The sequence below is a fragment of the Anopheles coluzzii genome, chromosome 2 (genome assembly GCF_943734685.1).
Source record: "Anopheles coluzzii chromosome 2, AcolN3, whole genome shotgun sequence".
Classification (NCBI taxonomy): domain Eukaryota; kingdom Metazoa; phylum Arthropoda; class Insecta; order Diptera; family Culicidae; genus Anopheles; species Anopheles coluzzii.
Genome location: NC_064670.1, coordinates 15,334,422 through 15,355,363, shown reverse-complemented (window position 1 = coordinate 15,355,363; position 20,942 = coordinate 15,334,422). Strand labels below are relative to the sequence as shown.

General features: G+C 47.1%; 2 protein-coding genes across 5 annotated transcripts; one reads left to right on the top strand and one right to left on the bottom strand.

Moving 5' to 3' along the window:
- The first annotated feature begins 312 nt into the window (after positions 1-312).
- On the top strand, positions 313-4,173 carry LOC120950833 (DNA repair protein complementing XP-C cells homolog). Its single transcript, XM_040369181.2, has 3 exons — positions 313-677; positions 749-2,834; positions 2,910-4,173. Exons 1-3 carry the CDS (start codon positions 475-477, stop codon positions 3,831-3,833), a joined length of 3,213 nt encoding a protein of 1,070 aa, XP_040225115.2. The 5' UTR covers positions 313-474; the 3' UTR covers positions 3,834-4,173.
- LOC120950834 (uncharacterized) lies at positions 3,787-19,994 on the bottom strand. 4 transcript variants are annotated; one of them, XM_040369182.2, is made up of 8 exons: positions 19,480-19,664; positions 19,275-19,408; positions 18,595-18,778; positions 16,549-16,668; positions 13,285-13,444; positions 11,986-12,071; positions 9,438-9,575; positions 3,787-5,625 (listed from the first exon to the last, which is right to left on the bottom strand). In XM_040369182.2, the coding sequence occupies exons 3-8, from the start codon at positions 18,704-18,706 to the stop codon at positions 4,775-4,777; spliced, it is 1,467 nt and encodes a 488-aa protein (XP_040225116.2). In that variant the 5' UTR covers positions 18,707-18,778; positions 19,275-19,408; positions 19,480-19,664; the 3' UTR covers positions 3,787-4,774. The 4 variants fall into 4 exon arrangements, with proteins under 4 accessions (XP_040225116.2, XP_049461646.1, XP_049461645.1 ...); XM_049605689.1 differs by having other exon boundaries at positions 18,681-18,778; positions 19,275-19,994; XM_049605688.1 differs by having other exon boundaries at positions 19,275-19,664.
- Positions 19,995-20,942: the final 948 nt, after the last annotated feature.

Sequence of the window (20,942 nt, the reverse complement as noted above, 5' to 3'; positions counted from 1 at the left end):
AGTCGACATCCAAATGAACAAAGCAGAACAATGTGGCCAGATTATTTTGGCGGTTATCGGTAGGAACACCAAAATTTAAGGATTTTAGAAGGAGCTGGCAGCACCAACAGTAAGAAACAAACGCAATCAATTATCAGCTTACATTGACAAAAAATTCATATTAAAATTTATTGACTTTGATTTAATTTTATTTACCTTCGATTGGGCTCCAAGCAGTCACACGATTGTAGGCCTTCCCGAAGTGTCGAACAAGAAGTAGAACGAGAGGCTCTAAACAAAACTGGTCACTTTGTCGCAGAACGCGGCGCTAGTTTGTTTACAATTCGCAGTTCCCACTAATCTCCGGCAGGCAAACAATGTAGCGTAGGGAGGAGAATTAAATTATTCATCATTTAATGTGTTTCATGCATAGATCTAGTTCCACGATAGCAATAAAATTGCACATATCTTGTCGTTCGAAGCTATGAATGTACAATGGAAGCTGAAAACGTGAAGCATGAGGCAGAAAACGAGCAGGATGTCGACGATGATGAAGGTGATGAAGCATCGCATGCTTCCTCCGTTGGTGATTTTTCCGCCAGCGAAGATGAATGGACACCGGAGAAGGAAGAACAAACCAAAGTTGCGGAAAAAAGTGCACCGAAAAGAAAATCGAAAGCCCAACCGGCTAAAAAACCGTACGTATAAAGGCCGCAGTCCATCTACATTGCACAACGGTATGTAACATGTTCCTTTGCCTTTCCCACAGCATTGTGCCGGCCCGTGTGTCGCGAAGGATAGCCGCCAAGAGGGGTATCGTTTTGCCGGAAGAGCCAGAAACTGCCGAACTGCCGGCCAATGCCCAATCCATTCCAGCGCCAAGCTCCAGCGAGGATGAGTCGGCTAGCGAGGAGGAAAAGAAAGCGCCCAAAAGAGCGAAAAGGAAACCAGTCCGTAGAAAGGGGAAACCACCCGCGCGCCAGAAATCACCTTCCGCTGACGATGAACCGATCAAGCTGACCACATTCACGGTGGAGCAGCTGTATCGTAAATATCGTCCGGATTTGGCACATCCCGAACGGCCGAGCACTTCGAAGGCACCTGCCGCTCCTCCGACGAAGCGTACTAAACCCAACTCAGCGGCCGGCGATGGTACGGGCGATGAGTCTGAGAGCAGTGGCGATGATTATTTGGTCGACCCGAGCGAGTTGGACTTGAATTCGGACTTTTTTCGACCATCCGAGCAGGAGAAGGAACAGCGGCATGCGGTCAATCTTTACTTCGACTGTAATGCCGGTGTCGAGTTGACTGATTCCGAGGAAGAGGAAGATGCAAGCGATCGGGTCGTCGGGGGAGAATCAAGCACAACGGCGGTAGACAATGAGAGAAAACTGGCCGATGTAGAGTTGGGCAAGAAGCTTATTCAGCAAATCAATCAATCCAGCGAAGCGTACGTCCAAATGGTCCGGCTAGCGGAAGCGGCAACGGCACGGAACGTGCCACCGCAGGGCGGCAATGATCCGGGTGCAGGGTCATCGAAGGCGGGCAAGGGCAAAGAAGCTACCGCGGAATCCCGTCAGCAAGAAGATATCGATCGGCTGCTGGTCGCGGGCGAGAAGTTGCCCGGTCGGGAGGGAAAAGGTCTTACCGCCGGCTTTGGTAGGACCGATTTTGTGAAGGTAGCACCGTCCAAACCGGCGGCCAAGGCGGACACGCCAAAGGAGATCGAAATTACGCTCAAACTCGGCCCGGAAGGGGACGGTAAGGGTGGCTCGCAGAAGCGCACCTTTGACGTGCTGACCGCGCTGAAACGGTTCATGAACCGCGAGAAACGCACCAGCCAGATAAACGTCCACAAGGTGGCACTGCTCTGCTGGATCGGGCACGGCACGTACGTGAACAGTGTGCTGCGCAAACCGTCGCTGATGCGCTTCGCCCTGAAGAAGCTGCTGCCGGGCGTGATGGGCCAGACGAGCGCGGCCAACCGTCCGAATGGGCTGACCAATGTGCGGTACTTCCAGGAGCTGACGCGCTACTACCGGCGCACCGTCACGCTCAAGGACGATACGATGTTTTACCGCCAGCGGCAGCATCCGGCCCTTGGGAAGTTTCTTATATTCGCGATCGCGAAAAAGGCCACCTACTGCCGGCGGGACTACATACTGCTGTTTGTGCTGATGCTGCGGATAGTGGGCGTCCATGCGCGGCTAATCATTGCCCCGCCCGTTCCCCCGAAACACGTCCCATCCGATCAGCTGTACAAGATGAACCCGAAAACACCGCAGGAGATGGCGATGGAGCGGAAGCTGCTGGAAGACTTCCGGCAGGCACCGCGCGACAGCATGGTGTACGTGGCGAAACAGAAGCTGCGTGCGCTGATCGCCAAGCAGAAGGATTCCACCGGGAAGGGCGTTAAGCGGAGAGCGGCTGGTGGTGGCGGTGGTGGTGGATTTTCCATACCGCAGCTCGATGGCGGTGCGGATGAGCCGTCACTGTTGGCACGGGATAAGAAGCAAAAGCTCAAGCTTATGAAGGGTTCCTTTTTGAGGGTGGAAAACAATCGGAAACCGGCGCTGCCGGTGGAAGGGGACGATGAAGAGGAACAGAGTGCAGTGCCGGATGAGGTGCAGCAAAGGCGGCAGCGCATATTGGCCGCGTATCGGGCACGGGCAGCACGGCTTGCCAGCAAGAAGGAAAAAGACGCCAAACGAAAGGGTGACGATGGTAAGAAGAAGGCGAATGGAAAGGTGGGCTGTGGAGTGGACTACTGGGTGGAGGTGTTTTGTGAGCATGAGGACAAATGGATCACGATCGATGTGCTTAAAGGGAGCGTTTATAATCTCGAGGATATTGTGGTAAGGGCTGCAATTTATTTGGTTTTCTTAAATGAAATTTAATGCTGTATACCTCTCTCTCTCTATTGTTTCCAGAAACAAGCAACGCAACCAATCGCGTACGTCCTGGCCTGGAACAATGACGGCACAATCAAGGACGTCTCACCCCGTTACATCTCCCGGCTCGGTAGCAAGAAGAGTAAACTACGCGTCGAAGACGCCTGGCTAGAGAAGGCGCTCCGACCGTACCGTGGCAAGCGCACCAAGCGGGATCTGATCGAAGACGTCAAGTTCGATCGATTGCTCAACAAGCGGCCCTTCCCGGAGCAGATTGGCGAGTACAAAAACCATCCCAAGTACGCAATCGAGCGGTATCTGCTGCGGAACGAAGCAATCTACCCGCGGGATGCGCCCATCCTCGGACACATACGCGACGAACCGATCTATTTGCGGGACTGCGTGCACACGCTCCATTCGCGCGAGTCCTGGCTACGACAGGCGAAAACGGTCCGCCTACACGAGGAACCGTACAAGGTGGTAAAGGCGAAGGCAAAGTACGACCGCTTTACCGGGGCAGCCATTACCGGGCAGACGGTGGAACTGTTCGGTGAGTGGCAGGTACAGGACTACGTACCGCCGGTCGCAAAGGATGGGCTGGTGCCACGCAGCGCGTACGGCAATGTGGACCTGTTTCAGCCGTGCATGCTGCCGAAGGGTACGGTGCATTTGCAGCTGCCCGGGCTGAATCGAATCTGTCGCCGGATGCGGATCGACTGTGCGCAGGCCATCACTGGGTTCGAGTACCGGAACGGAGGCTGCCAGGCGGTGTACGATGGGTTCGTGGTGTGCGAAGAGTTTCGCGACCGGCTACTGGACGAATGGTACGCGGAGCAGGTCGAGCTGCAGGAGAAGGAGGACGAACGGCGCCGGAAGCGTATCTATGGGAACTGGCGACGGTTGATCATGGGGCTGTGCATACGGAAGAAGCTGAAGGATCGGTACAATTTCGATAACATGTGAAAAATTGTGCACAAGGAGATGCTTTCGATTCGAGGAAAACCGTTTGAAATATTTCACTCCGGTTCTCGGGGTGTGAAATACTTCTGTGCAAGCATTTTACAACTTGCATGCAAAGAACAGTTTTTCGCAAACTGTTCAACTCTGTTCAAGCACTCTCGTGAGGACATTCAAAAGAAAATTCGTTGTTCATTGCAAATGTTTTAAATCCTAGGACTGCCGACATGAACATCGCATATATGTGACGTACCTTAATTTGTTTAATGCTACGCAATTATAGCGTACTAGGTAAGATATTAGTGTATTTTTTTCCCCACCAATAAAGATATTAACTCCTAGCTTAGAGGGTGCTTCCGCTAATGCATTTAATTCGTTGTAGGTATTGATACTAGCCTCCATGAATGATAAACTTTTACTCCCGCTCTCACCTCTCTATTCAATTAAATTCGTTTAGTTTAATACCATACGTTTTGCGACCAAGAAGTTTGCGACCAAGAAGTTTGCGGCCAAGAATTTTGCGACCAAGAATTTTGCGACCTTCTTGGTCTAATCTTGTACAGAGTCCTTGGCGGGTAGCTCTTACTTGACACTTGTCAGCGCTCTCAGGTGTATTTGGTATCGTGCTGATTTTTGCTTCCTTTGAAACTCGAATCGCGAGTTTAAGGTAATCTAGTGTAGGGCGCAATCCTACACAAACTTCTTGGTCGCAAAATTCATGGTCGTGCGCAAAACAAGATTGTTGTGATCAAAATCTTTGCGACCAAGGATTCAAATCAGTCAAAGATACAAAAAACCGCTATGTGTTTGTTTTTTTATATTACAATTCTGACCAATTCAAACATAATAAGAATTGATACTCATGCATTAAACGTGATAGTAACGACCAGCTCACATGAATTTAAATTTAGGATTCGAAAAATATAAAGCACGAGCACGATGTTTGGTTAAACCAATGCCACCGGTCCGGTACGAGCTAGTTTAGGAACTGTGAAGAATTTCGTCGGTATCTTGTGCCTGGACAGTGGTGGCAGGTCTCCCCGGCTGATCCCGTATGTGACAAGCACTTCAACCAAATCCTCACTTACTCCAGCTCGTTCCGCTTTATCCTCGACGGTATCCTCCCCTTCCGGCTGGCCTTCCACCTGTTCGACTTGTGACGACCGTGGTGTAGCACTCCCCTCTCCGCCGGTTGAGACACGCCCTGCCCCTTCCAGCCAGTCTCGAGGTGGTGAGGTTTGTGCGAGCAGCGGACTGGCTGATCTCTTTGATGTTGATGTTGCTGCTGGTGTTTTCTCCTGCTGCTTTTCCAGGCGCTTGCCAGTGAAACTTCCTCCGGTTGGCGTCGCTTTTCCCAGCCCACCGATAGGCATAAAGTCGCGATCCCGAAACCGGGCAGTTCCGCTCAGAAATGCCACCTTCATGTTACGGCGTCCCTTCCGGGGTCGGACGGGAATATCGATGGAGTTCAAACGAATCGTTGCCTTGCCGTACCGTATCGGTGGGATCGGTTGTACCGTGATTGGCTGTGATTGGTCGGAAGCGAGTGGTGGCAGCGCGTCACGGATGTCGTACCGGCCCGGAGGTGGACGGAAGAAAGGCTCCCGGCAGTATAGATCGTACGTGTAGCAGCACGGCGGAAGAGGGCGCTGCTTGCTGACCGTTTGTCCGGGGTGTGGTGGGAGTTGTGGCTTTGCCGGATCGTAGTTGCCGGGACCGGGATGGTTCGGATCGCGGTAGCAAACCGTCGGTTCAGATAGGGCCAAACGCAGCGTGGGACGGTCGGTCATGCGATCACCTGTGTGAGCGAATGTTCGAAATTAGTCAACCCAGCACGTAGTTATGGAAATAGTAAATCCAATTAAATGGCGCCCTCTAGTGGGTAATATCGTTAATAAGGATTTATTTAGCAGCAGCAGAGACCAGAGCTCGGGGATAGTTTGTTCGTAGAGTTTAAGAGTTGAGACTTCCCACAGCTCGGGGCTGCTCTTTTACATTACAGCCGTCTACATTCCTCCTGGAGAACACTTACCTCCAGAAACTAGCGCTTGTGTAGTGATTCAATGCACGGATGTAAAAAACACACACAAAAAATGGTTTCTAAAAATGCAAAATTATTTCCGCCACACAAAAAGAGAAATGCTTTCGCCTCATAAATCAACATTTGTGTCGTAAGATTTGACATAAAGCACACACACACTCACATACACAGACTTTTTCCTTTTTTTCCCCCGACATGGGAGGCAAGAAATAATCCCGCTCACGTCAACGACCTTACATACACACAGTACGCGGGCGGCATTCACGTGCGGCATCCGGTGGCGCAGCGGTTACGTTGTTGTGGGGAATGCAAATTAAGGGTTCCGGTCGACTGGAAGTGATATTTTCGAGGGAAAATGATCTTCTCCTACCATGTTCCTAGCCCTGGCAGCACGGTGAGTGAGTTGTTTGTTTATTTGGCGTTTTTTTTCCGCGGTGCGGTGTGGACAAAACAACCACCATGCTCTTTCACACATTTTGGTTGTTGTACAGCGTGATGTATCGTGTTTTTTGTTTTTGTGGTTAAATTATTGAGCCCATTGAAATAATCTCCTCCTTCCGAATGATGACTGGGCCGGGGAGATGCGAGCCAACATTAGGCTGATCCATTTCCATAATTTTAAAAAGGTAGCAAAACATGAATCACACCAGCACTTATTTAAAAAAAATCAAACCCAGTTGTGCGTGCGAGTAGCAAAAGAAGGGAGGCAAAGATAAAACACATCTCTGGTGGCGTCTTAATGGCTGCCAAAAGAAGCAAGGGCCCGGGGTTTTCCCCATAATAAGCCACGTGGATGCATTCGGGCCGGGCGAGAGCGCCGAAATGTGCTTTGGTAGAATTTCTACACTTCAATTCCTTCACCCCCCCCCCTTGACGGCTGGTGAATCGGAGGTTCGGGTTCAGGATTTGGACGGTGCTACGGTCCTCTAAGTGCTCGTGCTCGGAAACATATTTAGTATTCCGTGGCGGGAAGGCAAACGTGCATATAAGCTTTTCGGGCCGGGCAAGTTCACTTAGTGCTCTCACCGTAGCGAATGACTGGAATTGTAATGATTTCCAATTTATTTGCATGCCCAAGCACTCGCGTAGTCGTCTCACACATACGCCCCTTTGCTAGATGATTGGTCGTGGTTGTGAAATTTCACAAGTTTCGTAAGATTCCCCCTGGCTCGCTGGAAGCTGGACCACATAAATCATTGTGCTTTGACGCTTAGGGTGCAATAACTTTACCCAGCAATGTTTTATGGCGAGCAAGTGATTGTAATGTAAGGAGTTAAGTAGTTTTAGTGTTGGCAAAGTGGTCTAGTAGTTTATTTAAACAATCGAACAGCTTGATAGGTTCTTTTTGCTAAACTAAATTATTTTACAAAATTATTCCATTTTTATGTGATATAAAAACACTGTTTATTAGGCTAGTAATTTATTCATCTAGTTATTTATCTCGTATTTTTATAAGAAAAGACCACATCTAACGGCCAAAAGTATTTGAGAAATGGAAAAGTATAGTGATACACTAACGGAACAATCAAATCTACAAATTCAAACACAACATATTGCACTGGGCACTATTTAAAATAAGTAACAGAGTATTCTTCTTACATGAAGCTAGAAGTTCTATTAAGCTAAACGGTCCATTACAATTCGCCTACTTGATAAACAAAACAGAACACATTTGAAAGTGGTTCCAATTGACCAAATATAGCTCACATAGAATAGAACGTCCAACGAACTGACATTAGAGGATGCAGAGCAAAAGAGTGTAAGAAGAGAGAGAGGATAAAAAAAAAAACTCTGCTGGGAGTTTTCTTTTTCCCTGTTGCTGTAGTCAACCACATCCCAGCCAGTGTGCGCCGGATTCGGTACACAATCGGCATGGTTTAATTTCAAAAGCCCTCATCCGCTTTTGCTATTCATCCCATCAACTTCGCTCGTACATCATCGCGCATCCGGAATATGTTTTATTTGCCCAGGGCCCGCACACTGCCTTCCCCCACACCAGCGCCGTGCGTTTGCCCTTCCCACGGCTATTTAATCCATTTCCCAACACATCCACGTTGATCCCCCCCCAGAGTGCAACCTGTTCCCTGTTTCCTTCTGGTGCGCGTCGCCAAAGGATCTCCCCTCAGAAAGGATCGTGTGGGGGGGGGGGGGGGATAGGAGGTCAAGCCGCTTAGTGCTCGCCTTTCAATAGATTCAATGATGTGTGTACACCACGCACACACACACACACACAGACACATTTGATGTATGTGTGCATGTCTATATCTATGGGAAAGTCGCACGGTATGACGTACGGTTAGTTACACCTCCCGCCTCCATGGCATGGCACAGCGACGTGGATGGTGAGGATCGCTGCCAATATATAAGGCCGGGCTTCGTCTCCTTGCCCCACCATACGTTTACTTACACACTGAGAAATACTTTCATATTCATACTGGCTTTGGCTATAAATCAAGACTCGGGACGTGTGCACTTTTTTTCTCCCCACTGTATGTGTGCGCTTCTTATTCCCTTTCTTGTGCAGCACCCCGTTGGCAGCATTTCTTCTCTCCTTGCCACACCTACCCAATTTGAATCCGTCACAGGCGCCAGCCCACCCCCATCGCCCACCGTTCCCCCGGCTTTTGCCGACCCTCTCCTGGTTATGGTTGGTTGGTTGGCCAGGACTCGGCTTTACGATTTTCCATTTACCAGCTTTCCTTCGAATGCCACACATTGCCCCGATGTCGGGTATGGGTATGGGGTATAGCAACACTGAACCAAGAGTCAAACCGGCACAGCAACGTCCCAGTTTTTTTTTGGTTCATCCTTCGTGCAAGACTTCTTCCATTCCATTTTGAGCACATTGGCGGAACGAACCAGCAACCGTGTCCTGTCCCTACACGGATCCAACCCGGCAATCCCGGGACGGAAACGGCTTTAGAAGGCCGTGAAGCAACAGCGCCATTGCGAGCGACATTGATGTCGATAGCTGGTTGTGTGTGTGTGTGTGTGTGTCGCATAAAGCATTTGCCAGTTTTGCTGCTTGCAACGGTGACCGGCTTGGAGAGGCGGTTTATGTTTATTTAAAGTACTGTTTGTATTTTATCGGCTGTATTAGCAGAAGCTGCAAGAAGGAAGTGTTGGCCGCGTTTTCTTACCCCGGAAAGCTCATAAAATAGGACCACACTCGCAGGAAAAAAATGTAAATATGAATGGCAAAAGTTTTATGGACTGCCCGCAAGGGTGTACGAGATCATGTGTACAGCCGCCGGGGCGACCAAAGAAGGTTACTGACCTGGCCGCCTGCACCAGCTAAACTGCCCCCTCGAAATGCCAACTGCAGGCAAAGCTTCCGGCATATGTTCAGAAGCCACCCTTTACAAGCAGCACGACACACGAAAACAACCGCGCTTTACCGGACTTTCCAAACAAAGGGTACCCGTTTCCACCTACTTTTAAGTCCCCGTGCACGCTCCTCCTCCATCCGAAAAAGTGCCGTAAAACATAAGCCAACGCAGAGCGTTTGATACACACGAGCTTTGCTCACCTGATGGCACGGAACAGGCGTACATAAATAGTACACTTACCGGGTCGTATTTTACCGACAAAGTATTTGCGCGGATGCAATAACTTATTCATCTCGGCCGGTAGGTTGATCGTGTTGATGTCCACCGGGTGGCGCTGGCTGCTGTTCGGGCCGGTGGCGCCACCGCATCCGAATCCACCTGGAAAGTGTAAGCAATGTGAAAAGTGTAAGCAACAAATATGCGCTCCGGTTCCCATCTCCTCCTCCTCGGTGGCACGTAATAAATAACCCTATTAGGCAGTTATGATGCTTGTGCTCACCCCCCTCACAATTCCCATATCCTGTTCTCACTGTTGGCGGAAAATTACAGTTGCATAATCCGATTGCACTGGAATGGGGCGAAGGATTATAGCGCATTATAATGGGGCGGGTGCGAACAGGCAAAAAATCAATCCAATTGGCAATTGATGTGAGAGGTTCCTCTCGCAACGCAGAGTAACACCCAATTAACTATTTATTGCTGGCGAGTTGGCAGCGAATCGAGATAGTAGCGTATACAGGGGTAGCTCGCTCCGAAGTGATGCATACTTATTTTACAGATCCTTCTGGGTATGGTGAATATGCGCCGTGAGCGTATAGTAAGTTAATGCATGGTAACTGCATTCAAAGCTATGCAAAAGTTGAATCAAAGCTTCTTTGTTGTTTATATCGTTTAACATTTCGCTTGTTCTTGGAACGTTTTGTTGCTGCTAACAGTTTAGTGTGCTATAATTCGCGTTTGTTCATTATATCTCTGAAAACTATATGTTACTGTCTAATATTTTTGTTTTATTGGATTGAATTGTATTGAGGGGGATTTGATTGGCCTGTTTCTTATTTTTTCATATTGTTATTATTCAATCACTTAACTTGATTTCACTTTACATTCTTTTTTAAGGTTTACTTACTAGGGGAAGGTAGGTAAGAACGGACACTGCGGGTAATATGGGCACTTATCCTAAACACAATGAAAATAGTAACTATCAAATAATTCAACAATCCATTGTCCAAACTGAAAGTATTACAACACATTTGAGAACATCTGTTTTGGCATGATATCTGCAAAATTGGTTAAATATATGAACAAAACAAATTTTCAATCCTGCGCACCCTTGTGGATCTAAATTGACTTTTACGTATTTTACGCTCTACTACATGCATTGTTTATATTTCCGACAGTTTTACAAATTGAATGAGTTGTCTCAATTATTAAGCAAAAAAAAAAAAAAACTGGTGAAAGGTCGACAATGAACGCAATAAAATCTTTTGTTTCCTGGCAGTTTAAACATCCTGACACCAATGGGGGAAAAAGACGAACACTCTGTCGTAGGGAAAGATTGACACCGGTTTTTTTTAAATTTATTTTACTTCTTGTATCAATTGGTGATGAACAGACGTCATCAAATACCTCTAATAACGCTAATCGGAAGACATAAACCATCTAGCAACTAGAGGAAGCATTTAAATATGCGAGGAACTGAACACCGATCATAACAGTAGCCATGCGTTATGGTAATACTCGCGCGACACTGATGAGGCATCTCAAGAAAACCCAAATACTGCTTCGACTTGGACCATTTGCTTGTGTGTTTAATGAACAACATCAATTAGACATCATTACAGTAGTAGAATACAGATTTTATGGGATTTTAATTATCTTAAAGCTGAATTTTGGCTTGGTGGGAAAAACGCCCTGAAGAGGCTATTTTTTAACATGCCCACCCTGAAGCGAAGCTCTAAACTGTTCTTCTAAAAGCTGAAACAACATCATCTCTTAGTGCCCGATGTTTCAGTAATGTCTTAGATTCTGCATTCTACGATATGTTAAAAGCGGTGCTTGCAATTCCCAAATGAAACGGCTAAACGAACCGTCGTTGCAATTAGCCAAGAATATTTTGTATGTACCCGCCAGGGAATGGAGAGCAATAGAATATAATGCAATCCTGTAACCCTCTTAAATTTCCTACGTTTGCAACTTAAATTTCTATAGGTGTTCATCCATTTTCCCCATATAAGGTCTTCGTCTTATCCAAACATTTTAAAACTGCGCGAAACAAAAGTTATTAAATAACGAAAAATGTCTAACACATTTTCTAGAAAAATATGTATGTTACGCAAAGTATGCACATTTCCATGGTCGCTGTATTAATATTTCTCTAGAATATTTACATTTTCCTTCATGTGTCCGCCTTTACCTACCTGAACGTGTTATTAAGTTAGTTAAGCCGACGAATGAGTTATTGAAGATGAGTTAATTTTGAAGCAAACATTTAAACCATTTTCTTAAACTATCAATTTAACTCGTGATTTGAACGATTGAGTGAACCAAAGAAGAACTAAGAATTATAGACCATTTTACAAACCCTTTGCATCCATCCATCTAACCCTTAGGGCTGTCCTCGGATTGAGAAATTGCCCCGGAAATCTATCGGAGCCGGCTAGTAAATTTCGGCTTTTGCCAAACGTGAAAATCGCCATTAATAGAAGCATCATCACAGCGGTTTGGGCAAACGTACCGTACCGTTCAAAGAGGGGAACTGGAGACACGCAGGTGAAAACCGCCAACCTACCTTTAGTGGGGCCGTCCCGTACTGCTTTGCTGTCGCCACCTGTTGATTGGTTAGCTAAATCTGCGAGACTTCCACCTAATCGATATCTGCCGCAAAATACCCACCACCACCACCACCACCACCACCATCATCATCATCATCGTCATCATGATTGCGTGATCAGCAGCCGGGGTGAAGCGTATCCCGATAAGCAGGAAACGGAAGCGTTGAAAAAGGGGAGAGAAGAAAAAAAAAACGAAAAGAGATATCGGTAGAGTGTGAAGGGTGGCAAAATAGCATCGATATAAAATTTTAGAAACGACGAACGAGGCCCACACTCAGCACTCGACGGGCGCTCTGGGCCACTTAAGCAGGGGATGGCAAAGGAAGTTCGGGGTTAGTCCTGGCTTTTTTTTTGGTGCCTGTGTGTGTGTTCAGCTCCATCGTGTGAGCAGCAGGATCTAGGGAAGGATCCGAAAAGTGGTAAAGTAAAACCTGTGATGATGGGTGTAGCTGTGTCTGTGCCTTGGTGAAAAAGCTACTCAAGAGAGGCGGCCGCCTCCAAACCGGCACCGGAAGGTTCGCAATCGAAACGCAATCGGATCCGATCGGATCAAGGTGATAAACATTAGCAAAGCAGCATGCCCGCCGTGTGCGGCTTTTATGAGGCTGGGAGGGTGAAATGGGGGCATAAGGGCAGAAGAGGGCCGGGGCTCGTGCACAAAAGTGGCCGCCTAGCCGACTAAACGAGATGGAAAATTGGTCGTTTCGGGTGTGAGCGCCAGGTGCGTGCCGGGAAAGATGATGGATATCGATTCGAGGGAAACGTGTGCCGTTTTGGGGGTTGGAGCCGGCTTTGCCGGGTGCGATGGTGGCTGATGGAAAACTGGCACTGCGCGGTGGTGGAAGATAAATTTCATCTTTCTCAGCACTTCCGCACGCGTTCCGAGTGTCGTCAATTTGCTTGTTTAAAGCGATCCACCCCATTCGGGTCGGTTTTTTTTTTGCCGTGAAGTAGAAACGTTACGTTAGGTGCACAACATTCAAAATCTAGCCTTGGGTGGAGCTGGGGACCGAAGCATCAAGGAGTAGGTTCACTTTTCATTCATCCCACCACTTCGGTTGTGATAAAAATATCTAAACGGCAATAAAAAAGGGGCGGAAAATTTAGATAAATTTGATTGAGTGCCGCACGTGAGAAGCTTGAGAAGAAGAGGGTTGCCTTTTTCCAGTTGACTTTACCCCCTTTTGGGTGGCTTTTGAGCTTCGGTTTTATTGTAGGTGCGATAAATTAGAACAAAGCGACAAAGTGCGACTTACCTGCCCGGTGGTAGGCACCACTCCTTGCGCCCATCACGCAACGGTCTAGGACAGTCGGGCCATGCAAACCGGTGCGTACTACATCGACGGTGCGCGTGCACAGCTGAGCAGCTGGGCGGTTGGGGTTGAGTAATTGGAGATGACTTCTTTTCGTGCCGGTCTGAAAGAGGAACGAGGAATCGAGAATGAGCGTAAATTTTACGTGAAATAGCAAAACGAAAACCTTTCCTTTCTTGTTTAAATGATCTTGCAGTCCGTTACCAATTAGCGGCTCGCTGGAGGTGTAAGATAAAATGAGGCTCTTAATTTAAATAAAAGATTTTGATACGCAATGCTTGTGGGGTCTATGAGGGCCTTAGAAAATTGCTGTAATTTATAAAGTACTGGGCGCCTCCATGTGGACAATAAATGTGTTTTTTTCCTTTGGCACAACCATTTATTGCTATCGCACAACTCGTCCAACGCTTGCAATTCAAATAAAACACATCCAGCTTCATCTATTTCTCCTAACAGTCACCCAGAGCCACATTGCTACCAGCCAATAAGAGCGTCCGAGCAACTTTCAGCTTCACCTCATAGCTCATTACACTGTTAGCAGAAACTTTGTAACTCTCTACCATCGCACCAGGTATAACTAGGTGGTACAGTATCGGACAGAAAGATAGGGCATTGGTTTTTTAACGCACCATGCACCCGTTGGGCCATGTTTATGTGTGGTTTGTATGTGTTTGTGTTTGTGTATGTGTGTGTATGTGTGTGTGTGTGTGTGTGTGCATGTGTGTGTGCATGTGTGTGTGTGTGTGTGTGTGTATGTATGTTTGAATGTGTATTGATGTGTGTCTTTGTTTCACAAGTAGGTCGTGTCGTATAGATTTGTAAGTAGTTTTTTTGTGTTTTGGGTTAGGTTTTTGGTGTGATAAGCAGGACCACCGCCCTCGCGATCAGTGTGTTTTCGATATATTAACAATGTTACGGTCTTCTTTCGCCGTGGTCTTCTGAGGACGTCCGGTTGACTTGCGCGTTTCGGTTGTCCAAGCGCGTTTCAGTTGTCTAAGCACGTTTCGGTTGTCCGAAGCGCGTTTGCCACAAAAGTGCGCGATCGTTCCATTACGAACTCGATCCTTTTGCGCTTAATGCCAGCAGCAGCCATTCGCTTTTACATATGGCGCTGATAATCGGTACAACGTTTACCTCGACCCATTGTTACTAACATTGCTTGCTTGGACCGTCAAGAACGCGCTGGTTTAAAACTTGGACACGGCTGATCCCGTGCTCTGCCTGTGTTCTACTTCTATACGCGATGAATTACATCGTTGTCGAGCAGCGAAAACATCGCATGGATAAAAACTATCAACGAGTACGCGAGAAAGCGTCTTCCCTTCAAAATCGAGAAAAGAATACTGCCGCGCTCATGAAACAAAACGCCCATTGAAAAGAACAACTGCGCGCCAGCTCAATGCACGCACAAAGTTTACCATTCGCACACAACGTGCAACGCAGAGATGCACGAAGGCCTTTCAATGGCGCGCACTGGAGAAACACCTGTGAGGGAATGCCGAGTTCATTGCTATTGTGCGCGTGTCCATTTCGCACCAGTGTCGCATTCACATTCATGAAACAGCACACCTGCGTTTTCGTCTGAGAAACAAGCGCTGCTGTCGATGCAAACTTTAGTTTTTATCCAAGTGTAAACGCACAATGTTTCACATGATAACACACATAATAAGAATAATTTCAACGCAATATGACATCATGGCAAGCTATGTTTTTCAGACACAAACCCGCGCACTTGCTAATACACATTAAAAAGCACATTCACTTTCTACTACTACACACACACACACACACACAAACACACAAACAGACACACACACACACACACTCACACACACACATACACACACAAATACACACATACACACACACAAACACGAGTAACGTGGCAAAACAAGTGCACGGTGCATTGAAAAAAAAGGGTCCTATCTTAATGTCCGTTACTGTACACCGAGCACAAAAGTTCTACCGGGCAATCGTCACCGGGTATGTAGCGTGCGCTGTGTGCTGGCAGTTGTTCCGCCAATTAGATATTTTATGATGGGTTGTTCGTTCATCGATGGAACTAATTTGAAATTGTTTGTGTTTTATGTTGACTGTCGTTCAAGCGCTGTGTGCTCCATTTGCCGCGCTGCCATCACGACGGCAAAGTGGATCGTAAAATCGAAACCCATCGAAACTGTCACTAAAATCCCACATAACAACGATGGTTGATCTATTGATCACATCCCGGTTTCTTCACGTGGAACTGTCTCTACCCGGGTCAAAAGGACGTTTGGGAAGGGCATCGCCAATCAAGCGCCCGCTCAACGAACAACAAAAGCAAGGTTTAGGTCATGAGGTCATAAAAGATGTTGTCCTGTAAAAAATAACTGTTGGCTTAGTTGCTAGGGTCCTCATCTCGATTATTCTGGTATTCGATAAAAACCAACCGAAATAAATCCTTGCGCTTGAAAATAAATCCTTCAAGTTGAACTCTATCCATATGTGATGCTTTTTGAATCGTCTGAGGGAAAACATCTATTTTACATCCTTTTATTAAACGCATAAGCTGCCAATCGCATCAACTTTGCGCACATATGCACATTTCCACTAGAAGGCAAACAGCATCAAAAAGGCCATCATCAGCGAAAACAGGCCCATCGCCTCGGACAGGGCAAAGCCCAGGATGGCGTAGGAGAAAATCTGCTGCTTCAGGGTGGGATTCCGTGCGTAGCCTATGATAAGCGCACCGAACACCGTTCCAATGCCCAGGCCGGATCCTCCAACGCCGATCGTTGCCAGGCTGGCTCCAACGAATTTGGCCGCCGTGTCTACATCGCACCGCCGGCAGGACGTCGAGAGGTGTCGCTTGAGCGCGGTTGGGAGAGTGGTTGGACCGCAAGGCGAACGAAGGATGGTACGCGACAACCAAAGGCTGTTCCGTTTGTCTGCGACAGCGCCAAACGCATCTGCAACATTACAGCGGAAGTGGTTTAATGTTAGTAGTAAAAGATAGATATTGTTATACTTATGTGAAACAATTCCATAGCTCCGCAAATGTTTTTTAATATCATACAACAGTTTGAAGAGTAATCCATTCTGTCCACAAACATTTCTACTTTTGAAGGATATTTTCTTGCAAAATTACTTAAAACTACACGACTTACTTAAAACGACTTAAAATACAGTTTAAAAGCAATATTCTAACAAACTTTCCAAAACGCTTACCTTTCGTCAGTTCATTCACATGATATTTCGCCATGCGCTGGAACAGTGAGGCCTGCTCGAGCTTTCTGGCACATTGTTGCTTTGTATTCCTTTCGACAGAAGTCGATCGAACGTTCAGCTCTTGTTAGTATGCAAAAAAGAGACAGAGAAATAATGTTATTAGATGGTTTTGTATTTCCCGGAAGCTTATTGGGCAAAATGGGTATCCCGATTGCTCGATGTTGCTCATTTACTAGTCCCACCTGCTCCATGAAAAAAATACATCCAACAGCCCATCGTGGAAATAATCCGCAATCCACACCAACCGAACTAGATCAACTTTCAAAAACAGAAGTAATGTGATTTGCCTTTGAAATGAAATTTTAGGAAATTTCAAACATCACAAGAACCACGAAACCATAGCAGTAGTAAAAGTACGGTGGCATATTGCACGGGAGAGGCATATTTCTGATGAGCATGGCAACAACAGCCCCTGTACAGCGTTGAAAGCTATCCTCCGCCTCTCGTCGGGGAAGTGGAAAAACATTGCGAAAGGAATGGTTGCGAGCAATAAGAAAAAAAAATCGAAAGATGTACAATAAAAGTTTTGCTATTTTCTATCACTGCCGTTGCTGCGTTGCTTTGTGTGCGAAGGCGTCCCCATGGAAGGGCCATAGAAAATGGACACCTTGCAATTGCGTCCGAGCGAAAAATTGAAAACCAGTAATGCCACTAACACAAGCAGACCAGCTTCTTGGTTTACATTCCTGCCCAACGCTTGGGCAGTTCATCTCTTGCGAAGGGTAGAAATCTCCTTCGAAATCTGGCCGCAAACCTATCTTTAGGCTCTTGCCACAATAAGCCACACACGTCGAAGGGCATAACATAAACACACACGTGCGCTATCCTTCTTTTCAATTCACTACAGCACCGTCGAGATGGGTGTGTTGCAGTTGATACAACTTCCTAACCGGAATCAGCCCCGCAAGCGCAACGAAGCGTCGGTCCCCTAAATGAGAAAAACAAACTTTCTCTTCATGACCATCCACCAGCAAACGGTCTTCGGAAAAAAACAGTTAAGCCCTTCCCCACACATCTTACAGGGTTTCCCACGATTTATTAGTCAGTTCCCATGGTTTTTTGGTGCGTTCCCACGATTTCTTGATCGTATCCCATAGATTTTTGGTTCGTTTCCATAATTTATTGGTATTTTCCGATTGGATATCAATACAATTAGACCCAAAAATTCTGGGAAACGGCCAAAAAATCGTGGGAACGCACCAAAAAAATATGGGAACCCACCAAAAATTGATGGGAACCAATCAATAAATCGTGGGAAACCCTGTATCATCATCTTCCCCAACTCGCAAAAGGAGAAAAATCATCATCCAGAAAATCACGCATCGTTGTTTGGGACGGGTGCAGTTTGCAGGGCCGGCCGGACGAACGTTTGTGTTTCGAACCGGGTACCAAAATCGTTTCCGAATCACCGAAAAAAAAACACCCCCACCAGACCGTGCTGGTTGGCCGTTGGCCGACGAATTTGTTGTTGAAATGGTTTTCGACTACACTTCGACCATTCCCAGTTCGCCTTCACCTTTCGGCAATAGCAACCGTTCCTTTCCCAAAAATTTCCCACTTCCGATCAGATTGCTTTTGAGGGCCCATCGTTTCCTCGCAGTCGCGTGAACTACATAGCGCCTCTCTTGGCGATGGTCTTGCGCCGGGAGAAGGTTTCCCAAAAGTCCAAAAACGGCCCGGAATGGCAAAAGTTTGGGCTGCAAGCTTGCTGCTTTGCTACAAGAGAGAGAGAAAGAGAAACAGGGAGTATGGGTAAGGAAAGGCATAGTAGTTTTAGTAGCGACAGAACAGGTGTGAAAGCAAAATCGAACAAGCAACGTCTCGCGTGCAAGCCGAACGCAACGCTACTATCCTACGCTGCTGGTGCTAGATTGGTTGGTGCCGAGTGGCCGAGCAGATGGGAAATAATGGTACCCTCTGTTCCTAGGGGTTGGAAAAACGCTGGTGGCGGTAGAACCACGGTGGTGGCATAATTTTCTCACTAACTTTTGCACAGAAACAGTGGCAGATTGTACCGGGCCGGGGTAAATATTTGCTTCGAAATCGTTTCACTATCAATAAAATGGACGGACCTGGTGGGCGCCATCGTTTTCCGCATCGCACCGGGGCAGCGAAGCTGTTTCGGCTGTTACTCCGGGGCTGGGCTGACTGCCTGATTGGATCCGATAGTCTGGAGCGGTGGGGTTGGGGGTCGAGAAGATGAGTGAGAAATAAAACAGAAGGAAGTTAATATAAGATAGATTACGGCTACGGCCATGAAGCACCAGATAGAGCGGGCCCCCGACGAGACGAACCGGGAACGGAGCGAGCGTTCCCTATTGGGCAAGCTATCGTGAAAGGTAGGCGAATTTGGTTTCCCGTAGCAACCGTCGGATAGAGGGACGGCCAGTGATTGGACCGACACAGCTGGGCTAGGTATCTTAATCTTTTGCGAAACTTTTGTTTTTATTTCGGTAGAAAAGCATGAGCAGGCCTCTCTTCCAGTGCTGTTCGATTATAATGGGTGGGGGGCAAAAAGAAGTGCGATAACACTGGAGAGTGTTGTGATTTTTTTATGAATTTCCAAAGCCGTATTGTTTTATTCTCGCACTTTTTTTTTGTCGCCCCTTTTCTACTTAAAAAGAAGTTGATAGCGTATAAACTTCTTGAAATAAAGCGTAACGTACCTGGGTTGGCCGAGTGTGCTGGCAGAGGGTAATAGATTGTCAATTTGGAAGTTTGCTTGCGCTACCGACACCGCCGCTACTGCTGATCAGATGACCTTTGGCTTCTGAGCCACCCGGCACTGATTCGACCGCCGCTGTGTGCACGACAAATGTACGGATCGTAAATGGGATATAATATACTTTTTTTTTTGAATTTTCCTCTCACCTTCACCACCGTGGGTGGTGCTTCAATTGAGACGGGCGACGAGACTGTCTACGTACGAAAACGGGATCGAATGAAGCAAAAATCGTTCTCAACAGCTGCTTGGGACAAGATTGCTAGCGGTAGATGAGCGGCGATGGTTGCTACGATTACTGTCTGTGTCATCGATGCATCGCTTGCGCGCCGTTTGACACAACCAGGTGGTGTGCAGGCGGAGAAGATGGCTGCACAGCCCAGTAGACAGGAACATAGATACACCTAGCGTGTGTGTGTGAAATGTATGGTAGAAGTGGGTAAGTAATAAAACCAAGCTGGGGCAGAGGTGCTGCACAGATGGTGAATCGTTCGGGAAATGGTTCGGGCCCGATATCGTACACGCTTTACACTTTCCGGTCGGTATGCATTTTATTATTTGTCTTGCACTGTCCAAAGGTAAGGAAATTGAAAAGTTTATGCAGCAAAATTGGATGATTGTGAGGGTGAGCGATGTATCGTTGTGGAGTGGAGTGGGCGGTTCGTGTGAAGATAAACGGTTCCTTTGCGTATGTCGGTTGAGAGCTGGCATGATTTCGATCGGCTCTTAACGACTTTCAAATCGATCGCAATTCCATCGTTCATTAGTAGATAAATAAACATTAAAGCTTTCGAACAACCTGCTTACAATTACCTGCAACTAAACTAGTCAGCAGTGAGGTACCTGAACATGATTGAATCAAACAGTAATCATAATTATTAAATTCATACCGAGTTGATACAAATCCTGCCCTACAAATCCTGATGCGCCCTTCTTGCTACCTTATTTGCTACGCTCCTAAGAAACGTAACTATCTACTTCATTCCAGGTTTTATTACAATTTTCCAACTCACAGCACGCCACAAATCTGTCCACTTACCGTTGCCATCGGCGGCTGCAGACAAAAAAATTGCGCAGAGAAACGCTCAGGTATGAAAAACAAGCAAACAAAACAAAAACAACCCTCTTGCCACTCCCCCCAAAGTAATGAAAAAGTAATAAGTTTATCAATAGCTTTCAAAACATGGCAGCAAACCGAAATGGATGGGATGGGCAAAGAAAGTATGCCGCAACTTACCCCAACCACTCACTCCGCTTCTCTGTCTGCGTAGTTGAAAAATTAACGTCCTCCAGTGGGCGCGGGTAGGAATGCGTGCCATTTCGCAGATAACTTCTTAATTTCATCCGAATTTTCCCCCGACTTCCCCCGCTTCATTCCGTTTCGAAGCAGAGGAGCCTGCTCTTAAGTGCTGTTATTAGCTGCATCAGTCACACAGTGAAAGTTACACCACTCAAACGCTCCACGACAACCGTCGTAGGTGGAGTAATGTCCAAAGCTTCCTTGCCCACGAAACCGTCCCTGTTGGTTGCGCGTAGAAAGGGGGCGTAATCGGGCAGGGGTGCGTTTGCGGTGAACCAATCAAACAGACAAACCCGCCTCCCTCTCACCCAT

Excerpts from the sequence above, each read along its gene's own strand:
- LOC120950833 (XM_040369181.2), top strand. The coding sequence starts at position 475 with ATGGAAGCTGAAAACGTGAAGCATGAGGCAGAAAACGAGCAGGATGTC. Across the intron at positions 678-748 it reads GCCCAACCGGCTAAAAAACC|CATTGTGCCGGCCCGTGTGT; the intron begins GTACGTATAAAG and ends CCTTTCCCACAG. Across the intron at positions 2,835-2,909 it reads ATAATCTCGAGGATATTGTG|AAACAAGCAACGCAACCAAT; the intron begins GTAAGGGCTGCA and ends TATTGTTTCCAG.
- LOC120950834 (XM_049605688.1), bottom strand. The coding sequence starts at position 18,706 with ATGCGGAAAACGATGGCGCCCACCAGGTCCGTCCATTTTATTGATAGT. Across the intron at positions 13,445-16,548 it reads TGTGAATGAACTGACGAAAG|ACCGGCACGAAAAGAAGTCA; the intron begins GTAAGCGTTTTG and ends TTCCTCTTTCAG. Across the intron at positions 12,072-13,284 it reads TGGTGCCTACCACCGGGCAG|ATATCGATTAGGTGGAAGTC; the intron begins GTAAGTCGCACT and ends ATTTTGCGGCAG.